The 11,133-nt window shown below is 61.0% G+C and overlaps 1 protein-coding gene across 1 annotated transcript; it reads right to left on the bottom strand.

Annotated features, from left to right (window-relative positions):
• Window positions 1-353: 353 nt before the first annotated feature.
• On the bottom strand, window positions 354-7,681 carry CRABP2 (cellular retinoic acid binding protein 2). The gene is made up of 4 exons (XM_066567939.1): window positions 7,465-7,681; window positions 4,328-4,512; window positions 1,473-1,595; window positions 354-441 (listed from the first exon to the last, which is right to left on the bottom strand). The coding sequence occupies exons 1-4, from the start codon at window positions 7,532-7,534 to the stop codon at window positions 391-393; spliced, it is 429 nt and encodes a 142-aa protein (XP_066424036.1). The 5' UTR covers window positions 7,535-7,681; the 3' UTR covers window positions 354-390.
• Between the last annotated feature and the right edge of the window lie 3,452 nt (window positions 7,682-11,133).

Below are 11,133 nucleotides of genomic sequence, written 5' to 3'. Positions count from 1 at the left end.
CTGCCCCAGCCTGGGGGGGTTTGGTGTCCCCACCTGTGCCATATTCACAAATAAATACCGGGGAGAGGTCGCGGGGCAGGGCTGGGGGCTGCGGGAACCAAGAGCAGCCCCGAAGCCAAACCAGCTCAAAGCAGCCCAAAAGGGCAGGGAGGGGCCGCGTTCCCCCCCGCCGCAGCCGGCACCGAGCCAGGAGCGGGGCCAGGACAGGACGGGAGATTCTGCTGCCCCCGGAGAGCCCCGCCCTGCAGGGGGAGGGAAATCCCCCCCAAAAAAAGGGGGTTCGGGGATGCAACACCCGCCTGTGACAGGGGGAGGAGTGCAGGGGACTGAGGGGACACGGGGAGGGGAGGGGGGACGTGGGGAGGGGTCGGCTGAGCGGGGAGGGGGGGGTCACTCCCGAATGTACACCCGGGTGCACACAACGTCATCGGCGGTCATGGTCTGCAGGGAGAGGCGGGGTCGGTCACAGGCGCGGCTGTGCCCCCTCATGTCCCCATCTGTCCCATCCTGTCCCCATCTGCCCCCTCCTGTCCCCTCCTGTCCCCATCCGCCCCCTCCTGTCCCATCTCCCCACTCCTGTCCCCATCCCAGCATGCTCCTGTCCCATTCCCCCTCTCCTGTCCCCACATCCGTCCCCTCCTGCCCCATCTGCCCCTTCCTGTCCCCATTCGCGCCCCCCCATCCCCATCCACCCCCTCTTGTCCCCATCCCAGCCCCTCCTGCCCCACTCCCAGTGCGCTCCTGTCCCTTTCCCCCCCTCCTGTCCCATCCGCCCCCTCCTGTCCCATCTCCCCACTCCTGTCCCCATCCCAGCACGTTCCAGTCCCATTCCCCCCCTCCTGTCCCATTCCCCCTCTCCTGTCCCCAAATCCGTCCCCTCCTGTCCAATCTGCCCCTTCCTGTCCCCATTCGTGGCCCCCATCCCCATCCACCCCCTCCTGTCCCCATCCCAGCCCCTCCTGCCCCTCCTGTCCCATCTCCCCACTCCTGTCCCCATCCCAGCACGTTCCAGTCCCATTCCCCCTCTCCTGTCTCCCCATTCCCCCCCTCCTGTCCCCATCCACCCCCTCCTGTCCCATCCATCCCCTCCTGTCCCCATCTGCCCCCTCTTGTCCCCATCACAGCCCCCTCCTGTTCCCATCCCATCGTGCTCCTGTCCCCATTCTCCCCCTCCTGTCCCCATCCCAGCTCCGAGGGAGTTCCCAGCATGCAGCGCTGCCCCCAAGCCCCTGCTGGCCCTGGTTGGTCCCAGTTGGCCCCGGTTGGTCCCAGTTTGCCCCTGCTGGCCCCGGTTGGTCCTGGTTGGCCCTGGTTGGCCCCAGTTGGTCCCAGTTGGTCCCAGTTTGCCCCTGCTGGCCCTGGTTGGTCCCAGTTGGCCCCGGTTGGCCCTGGTTGGCCCCAGTTGCTCCCAGTTGGCCCCGGTTGGTCCCAGTTTGCCCCTGCTGGCCCCGGTTCCCCGTTGTTCCCCTCACCAGGATGAGCTCCCCGTCGTTGCTCATCTCCCGGGACCAGCCTGTCCTGGGCCCGTCTCCCTTGAGCAGGCGCTGCTCGCAAACCATCTTGTTCTTGTTCTCCCCCTCCCACCTGGCCAGGCTCTGCGGGCACAGGGGGCAGCGCTGGGGGGGGGCTGCTGGGGGCACCCCCGGGCACCTCCTGCCCTCCCCGAGGCACCTCCTGCCCTCCCTGGGGCAGCTGCCACCAGCCCCGGGGGCAGAAGGGGCCCTTTGTTCCTGTGCCAGGGGGGTGCGGGGGCACCAGGGGGGCACAAACGGGGGCTGGGGGCACGAGGAGGGGTGGGGGGGCACAGGGAAGGGGTTGGGGGCACAGGGAAAGGATGGGGGCACACAGGGGGATGGGGGCACAATGGGGAGCACAGGGAAGGGGTTGAGGGGCACGGGGAGAGGTTGGGGGCACAGAGAAGGGATTGAGTAGCACAACAAGGGCATGAGGGGCATAGGGAAGGGGTTGGGAGCACAGTGAGGGTGTGATGGCATAGGGAGGGGGTTGATGGCACAAGGAAGGGGTTGAGGGGCACGGGGAGAGGTTGAGGGGCACGGGGAGAGGTTGAGGGGCACAGGGAAGGGTCGGGGGGCACAACAAGGGGATGATGACACAGGGAACAGATGGATGGCACAGGAAAGGGGCTGGGGGCACTGGGAAGGGATTGGGGGGTACAATGAGGGGTTGGGGGCACAGGGACGGGATTGGGGGACCCGGGGCAGGGATGGGGGTGCAGGAGGGGATGAGGAGCTCAGGAAAGGCCTGGGGGGCACGAGGAGAGGTTGGGGTGCAGGAGGAGGGGAAGCAGCTGCGGGGAGAGGTGGCTGTGTGCACAGACAGACACACACACACAGACACACAGACAGACAGACAGACACAGACAGACACACACAGACAGACACCACAGACACACACACACACACACACAGACAGACACCACAGACACACACACAGACACAGACAGACAGACAGACACACACGTGAGAGCTCCTGGCCTTGTGCCAAACGTGTGTGCAAGATCACTGTGTGCACAGACACATCCCTGCACACACCCACCAGAGCTGGGTGTGCACACCTGTGATGTCACACGATCGTACACACACACAGGCACACACACATGCACAGTCACACACACAGTCACACACAGTCACACACATGCACACACATGCACAGTCACACACAGTCACACACAGTCACACACAGTCACACACAGTCACAGTCACACACACATGCACAGTCACACACAGTCACACTGACACACACAGTCACACACACATGCACAGTCACACACAGTCACACACAGTCACACTGACACACACAGCCACACACACATGCACAGTCACACACAGTCACACTGACACACACAGCCACACACACATGCACAGTCACACACAGTCACACTGACACACACAGCCACACACACATGCACAGAAACACCCTCACAGTCACACACACAGTCACACAGACACAGTTACACCCACACACACACTCACAGTCACACACACAGTCACACTCACATACTCATACCCACACACTCACACACTATCAGTCGCACAGTCACACACACAAACACACAGTCTCACACTCACAGTCACAGTTACACTCACACTCACACAGTCACACACACACAAACACACAGTCTCACACTCACAGTCACAGTTACACTCACACATTCACACACACACACAAACACACAGTCTCACAGTCAGTTACACTCACACACAGTCACACACACACAAACACACAGTCTCACACTCACAGTTACACTCACACTCACACAGTCACACACACACAAACACACAGTCTCACACTCACAGTCACAGTTACACTCACTCACACAGTCACACACACACAGTCTCACACTCACAGTCAGAGTTACACTCACACTCACACAGTCACACACACACAAACACACAGTCTCACACTCACAGTCACAGTTACACTCACACTCACACAGTCACACACACACAAACACACAGTCTCACACAGACAGTTACACTCACACATTCACAGTCATATTCACACACAGACACACAGTGACACTCTCACACTCTCATACTCACACACACTCACACTCACACTCATAGTCTCACACACTCACACTGACACACACACAGTCACACTCACTCACACCCTTACCCACACTCACACACACACACCCATACACACTCACACACACTCTTACTCACACACACTCACACACACCCACACTCACCCACTCAAACCCTTACTCACAGTCACACCTCACATTCTCACGCTCACACTCTCACACACTCACATTCACACTCACACTCATACACTCACACACACACACTCTCACACACACCCACACTCACTCACTCTCACTCTCACACACACACTCACACCCTTACTCACACACACTCTCACACCCTCAGTCTCACACACACACTCACAGTCTCTCAGTCACTCACACTCTCACGCCCACTCTCACACTCACTCTCACACACTCTCACACCCACATCCACTCTCTCACACAGTCTCACACTCACACTCATTCACACTCACTCTCACACACACTCTCACATTCACTCTCACTCTCTCACACCCACTCTTACACACTCACACTCATTCACACTCACTCTCACACACACTCTCACATTCACTCTCACTCTCTCACACCCACTCTTACACACTCACACTCTCACACACTCACTCTCACACACTCACTCTCACACACTCACACTCTCACACTCCCACTCTCACACTCACTCTCACCCTCACATTCACTCTCACTCTCTCACACTCACTCTCACTCTCACACTCTCACACCCCCTGTCCCCTCTTCGTGCCCCCGTGCTGGTCCCACCTTGCAGGGCCGCCCATCCACCGTCTGCTCCTCGAACTCCTCTCCGACCCTGAACTGGATCTCCGTGGTGCGCACGGGGGTGGAGGTGCGGATGTAGAAGCTCTCCCCGTCCCCGTCCTGCCGGATCTCCACCGCCGGCTTGGCCGCCGCCGCCACCGCGATCTTCCTCAGCATCACGTTCACGCCTGGAGGGGGCACGGTGCCACCGAGTGTGCCCGGTGACCCAGGGGGCACGGTGCCACCGAGCGCGCCCATGCCCGGTGATCGGGGGGCGAAACGGTGCCACCGAGCGTGCCCGGTGACCGAGGGGATGCAGTGCCACCGAGAGTGCCCGGTGACCGGGGATGGGGGGGGTGAGGTGGTGCCCAGTGACTGGGGGCAGACACAGTGGCACCAAGGGTGCCTGGTGACCAGGGGGTCGCAGTGGTGCCCGGTGACCCGGGGGAAGGGGGCATGGTGCCATCGAGCGTGCCCAGTGACCCAGGGGGTGGCACCGAGTGTGCCCGGTGACCCGGGGGGGGCACGGTGATGCCTGGTGACCCGGGTGGGGGCACAGTGATGCCCAGTGATCTGGCTGAGGGCACAGTGATGCTCGGTGACCCAAGAGGACACAGTGGTGCCCGGTGACCTGGGTGAGGGCACGGTGGTGCCCGGTGACCTGGGTGAGGGCACAGTGGTGCCCGGTGACCCAAATGGGGGCACAGTGGTGCCCGGTGACCCGGGTGGTGCCCAGTGACCGGGGCTCGGCCCCGCACTCGGCAGTGCCACACCCAGGGCCCAGCGAGGGCCGCAGGTGGCTCCAGGCAGCCCAAGGAGGGGGGGGTGGGGGAGGACGGGCGAGCCCCCCCGGGCCACATCTGGCCACATCTGGCTCTCGTTACCTGCGGAGGGGGCGGCGGGGGCGCCGGATGCGCCCCGGGGAAGGGCTGGGCCGGGCCGGGCCGGGGGTGACAGCGGGGACAAGGGCCCCGCTCCCAGCGCTGTGCTCCGCGACCTGTGTGACCCCCCCGGGGGTCCCGCGTCCCCCCCTCGGCAGCTGCGGCTTTGTCCCCGCTCCAGAGGCGGCTCATCCATCACGGCCCGCGGCCCGCGGCTGTCACGGGGGGGCTCTTTGGGGACATTGTTCCCGTGTCACCCTCGCGGTGGGGACGGGACTGAGCCCCCCCTGCCCCCCGAGAGGGCACAAAGGAGGAGCCCCCGGTAGAGCAAGGGTGGGAACACGGAGGGGCTGCGGGAGCTGGGACCCCCCCCCCCAGCATGGGAAGGGACAAATCCCTCAGGGGACCCCTCCAAGCCCCCCAGCAACACCCCCAGGCCTGGTTCACACCGGGGGGGTTCCCCAGACCCCGGACACGGCCCCCCACATGATGCTGGTGGGGGTGGGGAGCACAAACAGCCCCCAAAGGGAGCGAAACCAAGGCTGGGGCGGGCGGGTGGGGTCAGTCGGGGGGGCTGGAGCTGAGGAAGCCCCCGACCCCCGCAGGGGGAACTGTAACCCCCCAAATCTGTCTGTAACCCCCAAATCTGCCTCTACCCCCCCAAATCTGTCTGTAACCCCCAAATCTGCCTCTACCCCCCCAAATCTGTCTGTAACCCCTAAATCTGCCTCTACCCCCCTCAAATCTGCCTCTACCCCCCCAAATCTGCCTCTACCCCCCCAAATCTGTCTGTAACCCCCAAATCTGCCTCTACCCCCCTCAAATCTGCCTCTACCCCCCCAAATCTGTCTGTAACCCCCAAATCTGCCTCTACCCCCCCAAATCTGTCTGTAACCCCTAAATCTGCCTCTACCCCCCTCAAATCTGCCTCTACCCCCCCAAATCTGCCTCTACCCCCCCAAATCTGTCTGTAACCCCCAAATCTGCCTCTACCCCCCCAAATCTGTCTGTAACCCCCAAATCTGCCTCTACCCCCCTCAAATCTGCCTCTACCCCCCCAAATCTGCCTGTAACCCCCAAATCTGCCTCAACCCCCCCAAATCTGTCTGTACCCCCCCAGATCTGCCTCTACCGCCCCCAAATCTGCCTCTACCCCCCAAATCTGTCTGTACCCCCCCAGATCTGCCTCTACCGCCCCCAAATCTGCCTCTACCCCCCAAATCTGTCTGTAACCCCCAAATCTGCCTCTACCCCCCTCAAATCTGCCTCTACCCCCCCCCAAATCTGTCTGTACCCCCCCAAATCTGCCTGTAACCCCCCCAAATCTGCCTGTACCCCCCCCCAAATTTGCCTCTACCCCCCAAATCTGCCTCTACCGCCCCAAATCTGCCCGCACCCCGCAGGGAGCAGTCGGGGGGGGAGCCCCCACCCACTCGCGCCGTGGGAAAGGAGGAAGGCTCGGGGAGGGGAGGGGAGGGGGGGTCAGATTTATTTTCCTGCTGAGGTTTCCCCGAGCCGGTTCCATCAGCGGGGCCAGGGCGGGGAGAAGGGGAGAGCCGGGGGACCGGGAGTGAAACCCAAGAAAGTGATAATTATCCTGAAATATTCGTTACGTATCCCTTAACCTGGAAAATATTCTGCTCGGGCTGGCGAGGAGCGGGTCAGGAGGAGGGGAGCAGTGCGGGAGTTGGATTTGATCCGGCCCAAAGCCCCGGGGACCCCCCCAGGCCCGAGCCCCCCCCCATTTCCAGCCCCCACCGTGAGTCCGGGCCCTCCCCACCCCCGCTCAGCGCGGAGCCGGCTCTGCCATGGGGGGCAAAGGGGCCCGAGATGAGGCTGGGGAGAGTGGGACCCCAAAACCCCCACAAAATCCCCCCCCAAACGGCTCCTGCCCGGGCTGGTTTGGGGGACACCGGCTGTACCCGGGGTCCCTGGGGCAGGTGAGCCCGCGGGAGCTTTTGGGGTGGGGGGCGGAGGGGACCGAGGTGGTGCTTGGGGGAGCACCAGGGTGGGGAAACTGAGGCACGAAAGGGGGGGGATCCCTCGGGAGCGGCACACGCTGCCCGGCCCCGTCGTGCCTGCGGCTCCTCAGCGGGCATCGAGCGCCAGAGCCTGGCGAAAAGGGGGAGCAGAGGGATCCCCGCGGCACACGGCGGCTCCGGGCACCGCGGGCTGCAAGGGGATTTGGGGGGAGATGTGGGGAACCCCCCTCTGGCCCCCCAAGCTCGAGGGAGCCCCGGAGAACGGGGATCCACTCACCCAGCGCCTTCAGCAGCTCCTCGAAGTTCTCCGAGCTCTTCATCTTCCAGTTCCCGGAGAAGTTGGGCATCGCGGCTGCCGGCCCGGGGGGCTCAGGGAGGGCACCGAGGGGGGGGAATGAGCGCTTCGAGGGCTCCGCCGCTCCCTCGGCACCGGCACCGGCCCCGCCGCTGGCTCCCTGCGTCCGTCTGTCCGTCCGTCCCGTCCCGCCCGCGCCGCCGCCGTTTTTATCGCCGGGCTGGTCCCACCCCCCGGCCCCGGCCCCGGCCCGGGGGCTCCGCGCTCACCTGCGGAGCGAGAGCCCAGGCCGAGCCCCCCGCCCCCGTTTGCCGTGGGGAGCTCTGCCCGTGCCCCCCAAAATCCCCCCATCCCCCCGAGATCCGTGCCCTGCTCGGCTCCCCAGGCTGCGGCATCTCCCTGGGTCCCCCTGATCGCCAGCATCCCCCCCAAACTGCCCGCACCCCACACGTGCTGCACCCCAAATCTGCCTGTACCTCCCCCAAATGTGCCTGTAACCCCCCCAAATCTGTCTGTAACCCCTAAATCTGTCTGTATCCCCCCGTAAATCTGCCTGTCCCCCCCAAATCTGCCTGTACCTCCCTCCAAATCGGTCTGTATCCCCCCCAAATGTGCCTGTAACCCCTAAATCTGCCTCTACCCCCCCGAATCTGCCTGTACCTCCCCCAAATCTGCCTGTAACCCCTAAATCTGCTTCTACCCCCCAAATCTGCCTTTTCCTCCCCCAAATCTGTCTGTAACCCCTAAATCTGTCTGTATCCCCCCCCAAATCGGTCTGTAACCCCTAAATCTGCCTGTACCTCCCCCAAATCGGTCTCTAACCCCTAAATCTGCCTGTAACCCCTAAATCTGCCTCTACCCCCCAAATCTGCCTGTCCCCCCCAAATCTGTCTGTACCTCCTCAAATCTGTCTGTAACCCCTAAATCTGCCTGTCCCCCCAAAATCTGCCTGTAATCCCCCCAAATCTGCCTGTTCCTGCCCCAAATCTGCCTCTACACCCCAAAATCTGTCTGTATCCCCCCCAAATCTGCCTCTACCCCCCCCAAATCTCGCTGCCCCCCCCCCCCCGAGTGTGCACAGGGCACGCGTGTTTGCCCAGGTGTGTGATGCTGGCACGGGCACGGGTGGGTGCCCGTGCTCACTTGTGCACACGTGGGTTTGATCCTCGACTTTCCCAGCCTCACCATCACACACAAACTCCCACAAAAACTCGCACAAAAATTCACGCACGAACTCACTACAAACTCCCACCCGTGTCTGCGCACACCAGGGGCAGGTGGAACCCCCTCTCCCAGCCGGGTAAGGAGTTCCGAGGGATTTCCCGAGCTTTCTCAGCCCTGGGAACCGCCGCGGGAAGGGCAGGTTGTGCCGCGGGGCCGGTTCTGGGCAAGAAAAGCAAGAAATGGCGTTTCTGGTTCAGCAGGAGCTCTGGAATGGAAGGAGAGAGGAATCTTCTCTGATTTGGGGTGAAAAGGCCTCGCAGAGCCCCCCGTGGCCCCCCTGCTCCTGGTGACATCCCCCCAGTGCCCCCAGAAGCTCCGGTTTGGGCCAAGTCCCGGCTTGCCGCATCCCTAATCCCCTGAAGAACAGGATTTCTCAGCGGGCTCTGACACAACCTCACCTACAGCAGCGCCGGGGCCGTGCCACAGGGCACGGGGACAGCCACAGGGACAGGCAGAGCTGCGGGGTGCTGGGGAGGGCTCACCCCAAAACCTGCATCCCAGAGATGCAGGAGATGCCTCCCCTCCATGCGGAGTCGCTTGGGTTTGCTTGAAATCTGGGGAAAATGGGGGGGGAAAAATCATCTTTATTCCATAGGGGGGGAAAAATCATCTCCATTCCAGGGAGGGAAAAATCATCTCCATTCCAGGAGGGGGAAAAATGATCTCCATTCCAGGAGGGGAGGGGGGAAAAATCATCTCCATTCCAGGAGGGGGGAAAAAATCTCCATTCCAGGAGGGGAAAAAATCATCTCCATTCCAGGAGGGGGAAAAATCATCTCCATTCCAGGAGAGGGGGAAAAAAATCTCCATTCCAGGAGGGGAAAAAATCATCTCCATTCCAGGAGGGGGGAAAATCATCTCCATTCCAGGAGAGGGGGAAAAAAATCTCCATTCCAGGAGGGGAAAAAACATCTCCATTCCAGGAGGGGGAAAAATCATCTCCATTCCAGGAGGGGGAAAAATCATCTCCATTCCAGGAGAGGGGGAAAAAAATCTCCATTCCAGGAGAGGGGGAAAAAATCTCCATTCCAGGAGGGGGAAAATCATCTCCATTCCAGGAGGGGAAAAATCATCTCCATTCCAGGAGGGGAAAAATCATCTCCATTCCAGGAGGGGAAAAATCATCTCCATTCCAGGAGGGGGAAAAAATCATCTCCATTCCAGGAGGGGAAAAAATCATCTCCATTCCAGGAGGGGGAAAAAATCATCTCCATTCCAGGAGGGGAGGGGGGAAACAATCATCTCCATTCCAAGGGGGAAAAATCATCTCCATTCCAGGGGGGAAAAATCATCTCCACTCCGGGAGGGGGAAAAATGATCTCCATTTCAGGAGGGGGAAAAAATCATCTCCATTCCTGGAGGGGAGGGGGAAAACAATCATCTCCATTCCAGGAGGGGGAAAAATCATCTCCATTCCAAGGGGGAAAAAATCATCTCCATTCCAGGAGGGGAAAAAATAATCTCCATTCCAAGGGGGAAAAAATCATCTCCATTCCAGGAGGGGAGGGGGGAAACAATCATCTCCATTCCAGGAGGGGAAAAAATCATCTCCATTCCAGGAGGGGGGAAAAAACATCTCCATTCCTGGAGGGGGGAAAATCATCTCCATTCCAGGAGGGGAAAAAACATCTCCATTCCAGGAGGGGGAAAAAAATCATCTCCATTCCAGGAGGGGGGGAAAAAATCTCCATTCCAGGAGGGGGAAAAATCATCTCCATTCCTGGAGGGGGGAAAATCATCTCCATTCCTGGAGGGGAGGGGGAAAACAATCATCTCCATTCCAGAGGGGGAAAAAATAATCTCCATTCCAAGGGGGAAAAAATCATCTCCATTCCAGGGGGGGAAAAACATCTCCATTCCAGGAGGGGGGAAAAATCATCTCCATTCCAGGAGGGGAGGGGGGAAACAATCATCTCCATTCCAAGGGGGAAACAATCATCTCCATTCCAAGGGGGAAAAAATCATCTCCATTCCGGGAGGGGGAAAAATGATCTCCATTTCAGGAGGGGGAAAAATCATCTCCATTCCTGGAGTGGGGAAAATCATCTCCATTCCAGGGTAAGTGGGTGGGGGGTTTGGGGTGGGATCTGCCTGCAAACCCCCCCCGTGCTGGGTACCATGACCCAGCGGGGTGGGAGCGCCAGCCCCGCAGCCCCACATCTGGAAGGGATTCTGCCGGGAAGGGCGGATGGAGCCTTTGCACCGCACCCTCCTCTCCCTCCCTCCCTCCCTCCCTCCCATCCTGGTGAAGGCCTGGCCCCAAATAACCCCCCCGGGGCGCCGGTCACCCCTGGGAAGGGCACGGATGAGCCGTGAGCCGGTGCCAGGGCAGCAGCCCCAGCTGGCTCAGCCTCCGGAAACATCCGGCACCATCCACCCCCCCCTTCCCGGCAGAAATCCTCACAAACCGCAGAAATCCCGAGCGCA

The sequence above is a fragment of the Molothrus aeneus genome, chromosome 31, assembly GCF_037042795.1.
Source record: "Molothrus aeneus isolate 106 chromosome 31, BPBGC_Maene_1.0, whole genome shotgun sequence".
Classification (NCBI taxonomy): domain Eukaryota; kingdom Metazoa; phylum Chordata; class Aves; order Passeriformes; family Icteridae; genus Molothrus; species Molothrus aeneus.
Note: the sequence above shows the minus strand (reverse complement) of the source record. Positions and strands in the feature narration are given on the sequence as shown.